This window comes from Trichosurus vulpecula, chromosome 5 (genome assembly GCF_011100635.1).
Source record: "Trichosurus vulpecula isolate mTriVul1 chromosome 5, mTriVul1.pri, whole genome shotgun sequence".
NCBI classification, from domain to species: domain Eukaryota; kingdom Metazoa; phylum Chordata; class Mammalia; order Diprotodontia; family Phalangeridae; genus Trichosurus; species Trichosurus vulpecula.
Window position 1 is genome coordinate 23,765,997 of NC_050577.1, and position 16,642 is coordinate 23,782,638.

Consider the following 16,642-nt stretch of genomic DNA (forward strand, 5'->3'; position numbering starts at 1 on the left):
AATGCCAGCTCTCACTGTTGTGACTATTTTCTTATCCTCTGGCTAGTTACTGGGACTAATGTCCCGTTGCCTTCTCTCGGGTCATGAAGGAATCTGGCAGGCACCCACCTCGGTCCTCCCTGGTTTTGGCTTCTTGATCCCCTGGCTGGAGCAGAGGGAGAAGATTGGTGCCCGCCATCGCCACCACCACCACCATGCTTTCGGGCTGGCTCTGACCTTGTTCTGGTTTTCTCACCTATTGGCAGATGATGAGCCAAGTAGAAGGGCAGCAGAAAACCCTCGTACGTGCCATCGAGGCCTTGCCAGGCTCAGGCCCTCTCACGGCCTTGGACCAGGACCTGCTGCTGCTCAAAGCTACCTCGGCTGCCACCCTCAGCTGCCTCGGAGAGTGCCTGAGCCTGTTACAACAGAGCATACACCAGGTGGGCCAATATAGCCACAGGACGGGGCCTTCAGGTAAGACGGCAGACCCCCTCCTCCTCCTGTAACTGAAGGCCTGTGCCTCAGCTCAGTGCTGTCCACCCTCCCCCTTCATGCTCCCTGCTAGGCTGTGAGCTTCTGGAGGGCAGGGCAGGGCCTGTGTCTCGCATAGAGGGAGCCCTTTGGTCAGTGCTTGGTGACCTGACTTGGGTGATGTCTGAAAATGTGTCGTGTGTGTGTGTGTGTGTGTGTGTGTGTGTGTGTGTGTGTGTGTGACAGAGAGAGAGAGAGAGAGAGAGAGAGAGAGAGAGAGAGAGAGAGAGAGAGAGAGACAGACAGACAAGGAAGGGGTCAGGTCTCAGTGGATCACCTCCCTCTAAATCAATGGCCACTGTGGTCTTGGGGAATTACAGAGCTTTGGAGACATCATTGGGAGGGAACAGATGGTGCTTTGGCCCAGGGCACCAGAATTTAGAGGGTGCCCATATTGGACGCAGGTTTCCCTTCCTCAGCTTAGAAATCCCCAAGCTCAGCTCTAGTTACCTATTTAAAGACGAGTGCCACCATTAGTCACTCACTTTCCCTCTCAGCTTGTGTCAATTGCTTCTTGTATTGATTATGTATCATGATTGACAGAGCTGACCCCAGGGGGCATTTTCAGGATGAGCCCCAGGATCAGTCTCCATTCTGGTCCTGACATGGGGCACAGTGGGACCTTCTAGAGTTTTATCACTCCTTTGGGTCATGAGATCTGAGATGTAGAATGGGAGGGGCCTTGGGGGACCTGGAGGGGGTCTACCCTCCCACTTGACAGATGAGGATACTGAGGCCCAAGGTCACACAGGTGGTAGGTGTCAGAGGCAGGATTTGAACCCGTCTTCCCTCCTCCAAGTTCAGTGCACTGTGCGCTATTCAATACTGTTTTAATAATATATGTTTTTGTTTATTTTGTTAAATATTTCCCACTTACACATAAAATTTTTTTAATTCCTATTTTAAATTTTGAGTTCTACATTCTCTCCTTTTCCCTTGCTTCTCCTCTGTCCCTTGAGAAGGCAAGCAGTGTACTGATTATACACGTGAAGTCATACAAGACACACTTCCGTCTTAGCTGTGTCCATGAAGTCTTGTTTTTCTGCTTATTAGCTGTACGACCTTGAGGAAGGTCATGTCCCTCCCTGGGCTTTGGGCTCCTCACCCACACCAGTGCTGGACTCCTCATGACTCCATTCATCATGAGCCTCCTTAAAGCCTGAGCTCCACGTAAGGCCCCTCTGGTCCAGCCCAGGCGTCCCACATCCAGACTCTGAATAAACTGCAGCCTGGCCCCGCTCTCCTTTGGAGTTCCGCATTCCTCATTTCCCTGCTTTTCCTCTGTACCCTCCTCTTCTCTCATTTTTCTTTTCTCTTTCTTTCTCTTTTGGTTTAAATTGCACCTGGTTATCTTTCCCACTCCCCTTGGTAGGTTTGCAGGAAAACATGGCGCTGCCAAGTGGTCTCTGAGCTCGCTTGGCCTTACAGATGTGCCAATTCCTGGGCTATATTTTCTCTATCTTTTATGAGATGGAAGAAGTGGCTTCAGTGAGAGTGGTACCCTGCCAAGAGGAGTCCAGAACCCAAGTGTGAATCCTGATTCTGACATTTACTCCTTGAGGGACCTTGGCAAATCAGTGAGTAAACATTTATTAAGCACCTACTGCGTGCCAGGCATTGGACTAAACACTGGAAATACAAAAAGGCAAAGGGCAGTCCTCACCCTCAAGGAGCTCACACTTCTCAGGTCTCAGTTTCCTTGTCTGTAAAATGAGAGGGGTGGGGTAAGAGTCAGACTGGATGACCTAGACCTCCCTTTCACCTCTAGATCTAGGTTTTGAATCGTGCCTCTGGTCATTTGGACATAGGCAAGTCATTTATAAGCCTTTCAGGTCCTTGGTTTCCTCACCTGTAAAATGGGGTTAAATGTACCCCTTCCCCCTCCCTCCATGTCTCCCTCTCAACCTTTCCCTCCTTCCTCCCTCTCCAGCCATTATTGTGATAGGAAAAGCAGCCCCCCCCATTTTTGTATGGCTGGTGAACCCCAAAACCAAGACGGCTGTGTAAAGCTGTGGCAGGAGAACCAGAGAACATTCCAGAACAATCTAGAAAGGGCTTCATCTCCAATTTAAGAACTTTGTCATCTAAGATTTGTTATGATTGATTTATCAGCCACAGCATGGCCACTGTTCATATAAACCATAATCTGTGAAAATTGTACATATTAAGTTAAAAAACACCCCCAAACCGTCTTTCCTTGCATGGCCTTTTTCTCCTTTTGTGTACTTGTTGTTGCTAGTGGGGTTCCCCCCCTAGACCACCTGGCTTTGTTCCTGAGGTTCTGATGTCTTCACTGGGGACCAGGTTGTTGTCTTTCCATGGTGTCCTGGGGGCCCAAGTTTATCTGTCACGAGAGAGCTGGGGAGGGAGGCAGGGTGGGCAGAAGCAGGAGAGCTGCCCTTGGTATCCTTGGAGTGCCCTCCCTCCTTCTTGCCCCTGCCTCCAGGCTTTCTTGCCTTCCTTCACCTTCTGCCCTAAGCCTTCCCCCTCCCTCCTGGATCCTGGCGCTGCCCTCTGCTGCCCCCCTGCCCCCACTTCATCCCATCTTCATCTTTTGTTGGGAAGGTGAGCTCTGAAAGGAGCTTTCTTTGCATCCCCAGTGCCTGGCACAGCGCCTGGCACATAGTGGCCACCATGTAAATGTTTATTCTCTTTCTCTAGCTGACTCGAGTGACTCCTTTGAGCTCTCCAATTCACTGGCATACCAGAACTTTCCCACATGTGTTAGACGGTTGGGTCTTTCCTAGTTTTTTGATATCATGAATGAAGTAACTGAACATTTTGGTGTGGACAGGTCTTCCTCTTGCTGCCATCTGTAGGATCTGGTCCTGGTGGTGGCATCAGCAGCCCATGGGGCACCAACAATTGTGCGACTCTAGATGGAAGGGACTAGGCTTGATTTCCAGGCTGCTGCCAGCCTTGAGTTTTGTTGCTTTTAACCATTTTTGCTGATTTAATGGGCGTAAGGGCTGGACACGAGAGCCATTTTCCTTTCATCTAATTATGTGCCATGAAGTTGGAACTATGCTGGCAGAGCCATGGGGGAATCTTCCAGCTCAGTGGATGACAGCCAGAAATGTGTCCATCATACCTTCTCTCCCTCCCGCTCAAGAAGGCCTTTGCTTGGGCAGCTAGCTCCTTCCTTAGCCCGTCCATGGTCTCTCCCTTTTGTTACTCTCATGGCTCTCCTGGGATCTTGCTGGGCTCCTTGGTCCCATCTCTTGACCAGCCTTCTTCAGTTTTCTCATTAAGCATTTATTAAGCTCCTACTGTGTGCTGAGTGCTGTACTAAGGGCTGGGTACAGGTGTGTATTTCCTGGTGCCCTCCTAGCCGGTGCTGGCCTAATCTCCCTATTCCCTGAGCTCTTTTGTGTTGGAGGGAGTCTGATACAATAGAAAGAGCAGTGGCTTTGGAGCCAGAGGATCTGGGTTCAAATCCTCCCCTCTGATGCTTCCTGACTTTGTGAACTGGAGCAGGTTAGCCTCCTGGGACCTTAGTTTCTTAGTTGTAAAACGAGGTATTTAGGTGAAGTCTCTACTAGCCCTAGGTCCTGTGGTCCCATATAATCCTCGGACCTTTGAGCAAGGTGACACGGCACAGCAGGTAGAGTATTTGACCTAGGTGGGATTCTGCCTCACATATTTGTTTGAGCAAGTTGTTCACTTGTCTGAGGCTCAGTTTCCTCACCTGTAAAATGGGCCTAAGAGGACTTGATCAGGCCACAAGGAAAGTGTTTGCTCTCTGTAACAATGTTGCTAGCAGCTGCTGTGGAAGCATGAGACCAACAACACCAGCACACAGGAGGGCTGCCAGCACAGGTTCTTTGATCTGCTTTTCTGAAGGGGTTTACAATCTCACTTTAATTAAACATACATATATCATTCATTTACTTCAGTGGAAAAAGTCAGCACCCTGAACTTCAGAGAAAACACAAACAGAAGTTACAAGCAGAAATTATATAAACAGAGCAGATAACACAGGGCGGCAGACGGGGCTTCTGTCTGTCCGTAGCAATACATACACAGTTACCAGAAAGAAGAGTGCCAACATCTGGGTTTTCAAAGCCGAGGGGCTCCTCAATGGCTACTCAGAGTCTCATCTGGCCAAATCACACCTTCTTCAATACTCTTCCAGTGAGTGACCCCCAAAGCAAAATGCTAACCTCAGAGTATATATACGCTTCTTCAGGGTCAGCCCACAGAGAGTGTCACAACCATGTGACTCAAACTCATGTGACTTAGGCTTTCTTGTGACTTAAGCAGGTCATCAAAGGCTCTTGATTGAGTCAAAGGCCCTTGGTTGCCTTAGTGCTGAGAAGCGCTCCAAAAGAAAAAACAGCAAAAAGTCTCACTGTGCTTGCCATTACACTAACCATGCATGACACATGGATGGAAATGTGAGTCATTCTTCCTTCCCAAGCTCTTCAGAATTGTCCAAGATGCTCCACCTTCCCCCCCTCCCCGCCCCCCAACCATGAGCTGTTGTTTAATTTATCTGTAAGAAGATGATGGGAAAGTCTTGGTGATTTTTCCTGGGAGACACTCATATGGAGGGTTCCTTTTGGGTGGAGGATGGGGAGGGAGGTTTGAGTGCAACACATGCCCCAGGAACGTGTGTGGCCACATCAGGTGACCCAGACATGGCCAGTGTCCTTTGTAGGGTCCTGGCCACTTCTCTCCAGCCCCAGTCTCAAAATTAAGTCTCAAAGCACCTGTTGACACAATCCCACATTTATTAAGTGCCTACTGCATGCTGGACCCTGAAGATACAAAAACAGAAGGTGGAGCCATCCCGGCCCCCTCCCTGCCCCAGGTAACATTTTATTCAACCCCTGGACAAAAATGCTGCTATTACTGCCTGCCTGCTTGCCCCCAGGCAGCATATGCCAAGGCTTAGTAAAGAGCTGGAGAGCCGAGAAAAGAGTGGCAGCCTTGAAAAGGGTTTAAACAAAAACTGGGATACCTATGTTCCAGTCCTGCCTTTGGCACTTATTAGCTGTGTGAACAAGGGCAAGCCGTGTAACTTTCTCCGATCTGCAGTTTTCTTTTTCATAACAGGGGAAATAACCCCTGCAGTGCCCACTCCCCAAATACCGTTTCCCTCCATCTGCCGTAGACAGCGGCCGGCTGCAGAGAGCTGAGTCACAAGAGAGCAGTAGACCCAGCAGCAGCCACCGTGTAGACCAGCTTCACAGTGGGATGAGTTGTGTTGAAAGCATCTAACTGTTACTGTCTTGTCTGTCTGTGCTTCCAGTTTATCACAGAATCCCAGAATCCCAGCATTTCAGAGTTGGAAGGGATCTCAGTGGCCAGCCTGACCAGGAATCCTCCCTTCAGCAGGCCCGACCGGCCCCCCAGCCTGTGCCTGAAGACCTCCTGTGAGGAGGGGCTCCCTGAGACAGCCCAATGCATTCATTCCACTTGGGGACGGCTGGGATTCTTAGGAAGGTTTTTCCTGAACTTGTTTGTGCTTGGATTTGCTTCTTTGCAGCTTCCTTATTGCTCCTAAGTCTGCCCTCCAGGGTGGGTCTGGGGGGGGGGCCCTCTGCTGTGGGATGGCCCTTCGGATACCGGGAGGTTCCTATAGGCTCCCCCACTCCACCCCATCCACTCACCCAGTTTAGGCAGTTGAAAACAGATGGTGGTTTTTTAAGTCAGTCAACAAGTATTTTTGCATCTACTATGACTATTTTCTATGACCTATAAGACTGATGAGTCCTGAGGGCATGCAGGAAAGCAGAAGCCGTACTCCACGTACTCCACATGTCTAGAGGTCTCAGGGGTTAGGGAGACATCATCCATTCCCTTTTTGCTGCCTTAGGAGCCCAGGGCATTGCTGTTGGGAGACTCTGTTACCATCTCCCCTCCTTGCTGGGGCATGGAAAGTGAACAGTCTTCTTCCTCAGCCCAGCACAAGGCACCCTGGTCTCTGCATCCCCCTACTCTGCACCCTTCCTACAACCAGTGCTGAGGTGGACAGAACAAGGAAGTAGCACATGATTTTTAACCCTAACCTCTAACAAAATTAAAGAAAAATTCCTGTTTTTACTTTAAAGCAAATCCTGTTTTTTCTTTTTTTTTTTTTTTCTTAATCCTGTTTTTCCCTTTCAGGAGGCCAAACATACCTAGTGTTTACAGTGATAGTCAAAATGTTCTTAAATAAGTTCCTTCCAGGAGTGCCAGCTTAAGCCCCCTTGCCTTTGAAGGGTCAGTGATGTTGAGGGCTGGCTATTGTGGGCCCCCCACTCCCCAGGCTTTACTTGGCTGCCTTCATCCTGGGGAACCTGGAATTCGCAGCCTGTTTTTGTTGACGAGGAAGCCTCAGTACAGACCTGCTTTCCCTTTGGCATGGAAAGACCAAGAACCTTCTCTGAATCAAGGCAAAAATGACAAATGGCCCTCGTGTCTTTTTTAATCTTTCAATGTGTCCTGGCCCCCTCCTCCTTCACATTGATGTTTGACCTGCCGGACATTTCTAATAATCACCTTAACCCTTCCTGATAATAGCAGTGAATATCTCCCCACACACACACAAAATGGAGGTGGGGGTGGGTAGGAGAACCTTTTATGTACCCACAGTTTTTAAATTTTGACCTGTGGTCCTTTGTCTCGAGACCACTGGGTCCAGTGGCCCTTTGTACAGTCCTCCCAGACCTCTCTCCTCCATCCGCTCTTACCTGCTGCGCTCCTCCTCAGCCTGCTTGGAGCTCTTTCTCTCTGTTCTCGTGACCCATGTTCTGGTTCTTCTCCTTCCTGATCATTCCGCTTTTCTTTCCCTCCCCACATTGGGTATTTCCCAAGGTTCCATGCTTGGCTGCCATATTCCTCCTCCCTCTCTGCCTTCACTGATCATGACCCTGCAAAGGTTCTGGAGCTCCACCTGCTTGCAGGATGGCATGCTTGGTGCCAATGTGCCCAGTGGACCCAATGATGGGAGTGTCCTTCTCCCCTGACCCATCTCTTTTCCTGACTTCCCAGTTTCCGTTCCTGGCACCGTCCTCTCATCCTTCTAGTTAGCTCCCTCATTCTCAGGGTCGTTTCTGGCCAGTCCTTCTCCCTCACCCTTCAGGGCCAGCCTCCACCCATTCAGGCCCTTAGGATGTCAGAGCTGGACCACTGGGACTGGTCTTCTGGTCTTCTGATCCACTGGTACTCAGATACTCTTCCTGACGATGGGTCTGATCATGAGACTTGACATGATTTAAAGTCCTCATTCTCTGTCCTGGCGTTCAAGGCCAACTTCGTCTTGCCGTCTCTATCTCGCTCTTCCCCCTAACAAATTCTCGTGTGACAATCAGGTTGGAAGCACTTGCTGCCCTCCGTCCTCATTCCACCCTCTCTCATTTCTGTGCTTTGCTCATTCTGACTCTTCCCCACCCAACATCTGCCTTCATCTCTGCCTGTTGTAACCTTCCCTTCCTCCTGCTGAAGGCTGCCCTTCCTGCTGGCCTTTCCAGTGGTCATGTAGGGGGAGAGGTGCATAGGCTTTTTACAAGAATGCCAAAGGATTCGGCCACTGGAATCATCTTCAGAGCCGGCCCTCTGTCTGTCCGAGGTAACCATCAAACATTTGGAGCTCTGTGCTGGGGGCCAGAAGCCGGTGGAGGGAGACCCTCTCCCACCCCAGGTCAGGGACTTCTCTGCCAGAACAGACGGCTGCTCAGCCATGTTCCCTTGATGCTCTTGGGACTCCATCTCGTCCAGCCCCTCCCGTCTCCCTTGGGCATCCATGCTTCCCGGGCAGTCTGCTTTTTGGTGTTTTTAGTTAGAACCAAAAGCTCCCAAGCACAGAAATTATTCATGGGATGTTTGGCTCCTATTTGGCTCAAGCCGACGGTCTCCAAAGTATCGTCAATGTATGTGCTTGAATACTCTATGTTAAACGTACACCAGGCCTCTGTTTGTGGAGAGGCAGAAAAAACAAAAATGGACTTCTACCAGGAGTAACTGATCTTATACCCCGTTGGTATTCTGGGCACCACAGTGTGTCTGACTGCCCTTTGTATCCCCAGCACTGGGTTCAGTGCCTTGTAACTAGGAGGCGCTTAATAAATGTTGGTTGACTTGAATTGTGTTTCTGTCTCCTTCCTTGGGGTGATGGCCCTGACTTGGGCTTGGGTTCCCCCATTTCAGTTGAATGATGTAAGCCCCCACCTTGCGGACTCACTTTTCAGCCCTTTCTTTGTTTCCTGGCAGTTTGGGGATTTTCACAGCTGAATTTCTACCAGCCTGGTCACCTCACTGCTGATTTTTCTGTTTGCATCAGTAGAATTTGGTTATTTGCATTTTCCTTTAAAACAATAAACTGTGACAGCTTTTATACAACCTACTAATTCTCTGATAGAACATTGATTTTTAGCTTTCTCTCCTGTGTGCCCCCCTCCCTGCCCCCGCCCTGTGTAGTAGGTTTTGAACTCCTGAGGACAGAGATGATTTTCATTTTTATCTTTTGTTTCTGGGACAGTGCTTAGCACATTAATAAAAGCTTGTCAAATTAAATTGAGTTAAATAGTAATCATTAAAATTAAATAAATATTAAATTAACCTGGATGAAGATGTTAGCCTGGGACAGATGAAAAGGTCTTTCAATTCAGTTCAGATCCTGGCTCCATCATTTACAACCTGTCTGACTATGGGTAAATTACTTTTACCTCCCTGGTTTCCTTATGTGTAAGACAAACCTAATTGGACTACCTCAGGTGAGGTCTAAATCTTTGCATTTCTGATGAAGCTGGGTGTGGAGCTTGTAACTGCACATGGGAGAAGCTGAGGCTGGTGGGGCTTGTGTGGGCTGGGCCAATTGGGTCTCTGCACTAAGTTCATCAATATAGGGAGCCCCTGGGAGCTGGGGTGGGGGGCACCAGCCCAGATCAGATCAGAGCAGGAGGAAGCTTCCCCACACCAGTCCATGGGGTCAGACCCACAAAGAGCCCCCGTTCTTCAGCATGGGTGAGATGGGGAGACCGAGACAAAAAAACAAACCAAAAAGCATAAAGTAACCTTAATTGTTGCACATGGAGCATGGTGTGTGGAGAAAAAACAAATTTAGATATATTTGGGCTTGATATCAGGGAAAAAAAATTGTCAGTTAGAAGTACCCCAAAGTGGAATGAACTGTCTAAGGAGAATATTAGGTGTCTCATTTGTAAGATGAGGGAGTTGGGCCAGACTCCCTGTTACCCTGTGGGCCTGTCTGGACCTTAGTTTCCTCAGTTTACAGTGAGGTGGTGGGCTAGATGGCTTCTGAGATCTCTTCTAGCTCCAGAGTGCTGGTCCGAGGAGCCTAGTTTCTGGCTTCAGCCCCATCCTGTCTGGGGGAGCCCAGGTAAGTCACCTCTGCAGTGCCTTCGGCCAGACTCTCAGCCTCTTAAGGAGCTAAGCAGGTTGAGATCTTCCTAAGTGGGTATGGTTTCCAATAAAATTGAAGGTCCAGTCCCCACCAGAAATAGGACACTTGCATAGAGAAGAATGGACAGTATTTAAGGGCCAAACGGGGTGGCGTGGTCATTTCGTCCGGGATCAGGGAAGTCTTCCTGGAGGAGGAGACGCTTTGGGAAACTCCTAGAAAAAGCTGCTTCCACAGTCCAAGGATTGTGGGGTCATGGGATACTGTAGAACCCCCAGGTAAGAACTGGAAATGCAGATGGTCTGCTTAGAGCGCCTCAAAGCCTGGGACCCTGTTAGAATCTCAGCTCAGCTCCTGCTCCTTGGGTGACCCTAGGCAAATCACCGAGTCTCATTTGTAACATGGTAGACTTTGACTCTATAATCTCAGAAATCCCTTCGGCCTCTGAATCTATGAACCAAGGATCTTAATTCATATTTGTTGAATTGACTGGACCAAAAAGGGAAGGGCCCATAGGTCATTCCAAAGCTCATCTGCAGCTTAGGGACCTTTCTATATGACTTACAGCTCACACCACTTCAGTGTGCTGATTAGAGGGTGGGCTTCCTGAGGGCAGGGAATGGTTTAGTTCACATGTAATAAGTGCTTAATAGATACTTCATTTGTGATACCACCAATTCTGAGAAATAGTATGTTTTCTATATTGTATTACATTATATTCATCTTTTCAGTTGTATCTGACTCTGCTTGATCTCATTTGGGGTTTTCTTGGCAGATACTGGACTGGTTTGCCGTTTCTTCAGCTCATTTTATAGATGAGAAACTGAGGCAAACAAGGTTAAGTGACTTGCCCAGGGTCACAAGGCTAGTAAACGCCTGAAGCCAGATTTGAACTCAGGAAAATGAGTCTTCCCAACTCCAGGCCTGGTGCTGTATCCACTGAGCCACCCTAGCTGCCCTTGTTATGTTTTATATTTATATTACATTATGTTATGTTTCTGTCAGAGCACTGATTCATTAGTTTAGGGAGTTCCAGACCAGCATTTGCAGCTTACATTATGAGTTGTCTGGGCATTGGGAGGGTGACTTGCCCAGGGTCAGAAAGCTGGTATGTGTCCAAGGTGGGATTTGAGTCTGGGTCTTGCTGATTTCTAGGCCTGCTCCCTATTCATTACACCACATACTACTCCTCTTGTGGGAAGGACCAAAGCCAAACAAACTCTTCCTCTTCCTCATTATTTCTAATATTGGAATAGAGCCGTGAAGGCCTCAGAAGTGCTTTCTGATCATCTGATGCTTTGGGCGGGGAGGGGCGAGGGGGAATTTTTGGAAATTAGCAAGTCGTTCAGAAGTGACATATTAGGAAAAAAAAGGTTGTGTGTGTGATCATGTCACTAGGGAGTTGGACTTCACCTAATAGTGTTCTAGAGAAGAGACTGACAGCATCTCAGAGTTGGAAGTTGCACCAGTGGCCCCCCAGAGAATCCCTTCCTTCTCCCGCAGGCAGGGCATCCAGCTTGTGTGTGAAGACCTCCAAGGAGGAGGCTGCCACCGTGGTGGCCATCGGCCCTGAACTGGCTTCTTTGTGACAACCCCCAGGCCTCCATTATTCTTAGTTCTGCTAGTTTGAACTGTATGGCTTCCTCCTTCCATATGGCTTTAGAGCGGGGGCCCCAGGAGAGCGGGCAGCTTCATTTTTTGGTTGGGATTCTCCTGGCCTGGCGGATTTCCTGGTACATAACAGATGCTCCAGAAAGACTTAACTCAAACTCTAGCCCTATAGATACATAAAGGCTACAATTACCTCTCTCTTTCCCTTCAAACCCTCCTACCTCTCCAAGTCTTTTCTCTGTGGTTAACGTCTTTATTTTTTGAGATGATTGGAACTCAGAACCCTTGGGAGTCTTCCTTTGGATTCTCTCCAATTTATCCAAGGCCTCCCTAGAATTTGCTACCTGAAATTCGGCATAATAATCCCAGCAGGTTTTGACTAGCAGGACCCCACCCTCTTTAGTCCTCAACACTACATGGGGGGAGGGGGGAAAGGAAGGAAAGGATTGGGGCAGACCTGTGCTTTCAATGGTATGGTCCAGCAGTTCCCCAATTTTCTGGTCTCAGGACCCCTTGACATTCTTAAAAACTATTGAGGCTCTCTCCAAAGAACATTTGTTTATATAGGTTATACCTATTGATATTTGCCGTATTAGAAATTTAAAATGTCTTAGTGTTATTATGAAAATGGTTTCGACCTTCCAGATCTCCTGAAAGGGTCTCGGAACCCCCCCGGAATTGCTGGGCCGTACTTTGAGAACTACTCACACAAAGAATTCCTGATTTTGTATCCCCAGTGCTTAGCAGAGTTTCTGGCACATAGTAGGCACTTAATAAATGTGTATAGAATGAACCGAATGAATGATGAAGAAACTTCATCTCTGAAAATCCTTATCACCGAATGACTTCCCCAGAGACTGTCCTTGTCAGAGGTGGATTTGAAGGTGGGTCATCTTCGCTCTGAGGCCAGAGCTCTCATTGGCTTTCAGTAACTCTGGCTATCACATATTTGATAGGCAAGGATTGGTTTTACTTTCAAAAACCTTATCCAGATTCACCAGTTGTTGCATAAACATTAAAAAAGAAATTCTGAAGAGCTTGTTTTTATTCTGGTATCTGGTAAAAAATGACCTCTAAGGAAATATATGTTTGAGATGATAATAAAGCTATTTTGTGAGGATGTATAGAGAGATGAGTATCTAACCTAAAGATTTGTAACTGACGTTACTGGTACTTGAATGAAGGCAGAGTAAAAACATACCATTGGTATCCCACTTAAAACAGGTCCCTTGTGATGCCACCACACGTGAAGTCAAGCCTATGTGATATCCTGATAACACAAAGTAGAAATCTTTAAATGTTGAATATAGAAAATATTTGACATCATTCTAGGTCTTTATTTCAGAAAACCTGGGATGGCATGGCCCCAAGTCACATTCCACAGATCAACTGAGAAACGGGGTGGTGGGCTTGTTGCCATCGTCCGGCGCCAGCATCACATGGGCAGCCTTACCCAACTCCACTGGAAGCAAAGACTCACCATCCAAGCCAGAGCCCAAGGTGAGTCCAGCCCCTCTAGATAGCAGCAGTTCACCATGGATATCTTGGGTTGTAGCTGGTTGAGAACACGAGCAAAGGCATCTTTTCACTCGAAGGGGGCCAGAATGATTAAAGAGTTGGCTCGTCAGTAAGAAGTCGGCGGCTTCGTACACGCCTCTCCTTAGGCTGATGCTCTTGTCAGCCACGGTGGATGAATTGTGAGTGTGTGAATGATGAATCTCATATTTTCATTGAAATTGGAGTCATTTTACTGTCAGTGGGAGAATTCTAATGGGCCCATTAACAACGTTGCCCACTGACATGATGGGAGCTCTTATGATAAATTATGTCACTCCGTTGAGTAATAGCTGCTTAATTCAGTTCAGGGTAATGTGATGCGTGACAGCCGTGGCTGAATTAGCCAGCCCCTACCTCCCATCCTGCATGGATGGACCGCACGCTGTGGCCCAGGTGCTAAGATGTTGGAGGGACTTTGTTGTGCCAGACTCTGGGCTCCTGCAAACCTTAATATTGAAAGATGTTCTTGGACTGTTGTCAGCAGCGAGGGAACTGTCAGGTAGAGCTTCAAGACTGGGCCCAGGTCGGTGGGAGCCAGGCCCAGGCTTTCCTCCTAAGTAACAGTTGGCCCAAACTTCTCCTTGAAAAGGGGCCAAGTCAGTTTCTCCTGTTCCTTTTACTTTGCCTCGTATGATGAAGATTCTTTCTTTTTCTTCTTTTGTGAATGTACGTGTGGGCGCGTGCATGCATGTTTCCTCCTGCTCTTTTCAGGTGATGCTCTAGAAATGAAGGGAAAACCATGCAGATCCCAAAATTATGTGTCAGAGATGACTCTGGATTTCTGTGGAGAACATTTTGTGCGTAGGAAGTCTCAGAGGTCTCAGCAGATGCCCCGTGAGCCACAAAGGGCTGACTTAACTCTGAAAGTGAACCGTGGGTTAGGTCAATTTCAGAGATGGCGCCCAAGGACGTCATCACTGGAGATTTTGTCCTAAGCACCAACCAGGCAATGAGTAGTAGATGAGAGAGATAGAAGAGAAGAAACATTTTATAAAGATGTGTCTAGTAATTATCATATTATAATCTAATCTAGTAAAAATCATGGTATTAGTATGATGAATAATAATCATAATGTTATGGACAATTAGGTGGTGCAGTGGAGAGATCAATAAGACTTGGGTCAGGAAGACCTGAGTTCAAATCCAGCTTCAGATACTTCCTAGCTGTGTGGCCCTGGGCAAGTCATGTAACCTCTGTGCCTCAGTTTCCTCATCTGTAAAATGGGGAATCATAATAGTACCTACCTGCCAGGATTGTTGTAAGGGTCAAATGAGATTGTATTTGTAAAATGCTTTGTAAATTTAAAAGATTATACATCCATGTATATTTATGTATGTGTATGTATTTATGTATGTGTGTATATTGGTATATACATATATACACTGTCTGCAGTAGTTGTAATAATATTTCTAGAATGCCTTAAGGTGTTTACAGAGCGCTTTACAAACATTATCTCATTTAGTCCTTACAGTGACCCAATAAAGTAGTGGCTACTAACTCATTATCGTGCCCATTTTACAAATGAGGGGCATAGTGTCACATCCAGATCTGGAAGGGACTTCAGAAGGCAGTCTAGTCTTGCTTCTTCCTTTTATGGAGGATGAAACTGAGACCAGGCACATGAAGCAATCTGCCCAGAGTCATGCCGGTTGTGAGCCTCAGCGGTGGGATTTGAACTTAGACCCTCTAACTCCCTTCTCTTTCCGCTGTACCTTGGTGACCATTATAAATGACTGACAGTGGTCAAGGGAGTGTCTGTGGTTCAGCAGGGAGGAGGCTTTAGAGTGCACCGGAACCTAAGGCTTCCTGACTCCAACCTAACGCTTTATCTACTACGGTCTCCTGCCACTCTAATAATGATGATAATGAAAACTGCAACAGTGGGCATTTCTATAATGGAAAAACATGTCCTTGGCATCAATTTGGAGATTGTTGTTAATTATTTATTGATATAGGCAATTAGTGAATTACTAATTAGTGAAATAGTTGAGGGGCTAGGGTGAGGCTGTGATTATGTTGGGTCCCAGCTACCTTTTCTAGGTTGTAGTAGGACCTGTGAGCTCAGTGGGGTGCAGAAATATGAGAGGGTCTAAAAACAAAGATGGGACAGTCTTCTTCCTGATAAAGAGACCCAAGGAGCTTAGCCTGGGATGAATATGTTCAGATTCTTAGTCTGAAGAAAGGAGACAAATAGAGGGCTGGGGATGGAGATGTCCTCATCCCCTCAGGATCTGTTTGGAGTCATGGTTGGCATGGGCAGGAAGGGGCATAGATGGACACTTTTTGTTTGCAGGTCTGGTGAACCTTTTAGAAAAGCTTCACACACACACATACATATACATATACATATACATATATATATATATATATGTACATATGCATACATATATATGGATGTATTTTTTTTGCATCATAGTCATTTATGGAAATACCAAGAGATTCCTACCCCACTCCAAATTGAGCACTTCTTTGTAACAAAGGAAAAACAAATAAATGGCTAGTGAGACATGTCTGATTATGTATGTGACATTCTGTCCTAGTAGTCCCCCACTTTTTCTTCTGTGAGGATACAGTCATGCTTCATTGTTTGTCTCTGAAAAGATATTATTGTTTCTGTCTTTGATTTTTTTTTCCAATCCTTGGTCAGCATTAAAAGCTCTCCTCAATCTGGCTCCAGACCACTTTTGCAGGCTTAATTAATGTTATTCTCATTCTTAGGCTTCAACTTTCCAATCAGCTTGGCCTGTTTGCTGTTCCCAATACATATCATTTGGTAGTTTCCTACCTCCCCACCTCAGCCCAGGCTGTGTGAAGCCCCTGGAATGCCTTCCCTCCTCATCACTGCCTCTTAGAATCTGAACTTTCTTCAAGGGGTCAGTTCCGGTGCCACTGCCAAGAGCTGCCAAGGCCTTTGGTCTCCTAGGCTGGAAAAGTGACCCTTTGGGGCTCTTCTTTTAACCTGACTCCTTTCAGCTTAGAGGGAATGTAAGATGTTCTAGATTATGTCTAGAAATGAGAGTGGCCTTCTTGGAAGTGGCTCTGGTTCCTTTCACAGCAAGGACTTTCTCTGAGGATGCTGGGCTTTTGTTTTCATTCAGGCTTATTCTTTGGTCTTACAATTTGAAGTATGTCAGCATAGCTGTCTGTCCGATTTCCTTTTCTTCTCCTCTTCCCCCTTCTCCTTCCTCTCCTTCTTCTCCTCTCTCCAGACTGTATGGCTTTCTTACCATTCCTCACATACAACTCTCCATTTCCTATCTCCGTGCTTTTGTATTGACTTTCCGCATGCCTGGAATCCAGCCCCTTCTCATTGTGTATGCCCACTTTCTTCACTATTGTTCTGTGTGTTTGCAGGAGGTACAGAGGAGGCCTGATTGATCACTAATATTCATGCTAGTCAATTTCAGTAAATGCTTTGTGCCACTCAGCCAAGTATGAAGGCAAACCACTGATGGGGGCTCATGAGCTGCAGACCCACAGAATGCATTGAATGGAGGAGGTCATCATTCTGCATTTCATTTAGGGTGGTAGCCCCAGAGGGAGGACTATACCTGTGTACATACATAGTTGTCTCTGGATGGAATGTAAGCTCCTTCAGCTAGGGGGTGTTTCACA

At 47.1% G+C, this 16,642-nt stretch overlaps 1 protein-coding gene across 1 annotated transcript in view; it reads left to right on the top strand.

Moving 5' to 3' along the window:
• OSBPL10 (oxysterol binding protein like 10) overlaps positions 1–16,642 on the top strand; it is a 235,570-nt gene that overhangs the window by 142,033 nt on the left and 76,895 nt on the right. Inside the window, exons 5-6 of the mRNA XM_036760115.1 lie at positions 246–456; positions 12,816–12,970. Coding sequence (XP_036616010.1) covers positions 246–456; positions 12,816–12,970 — 366 coding nt within the window. The remainder of the gene's footprint in view (positions 1–245; positions 457–12,815; positions 12,971–16,642) is intronic.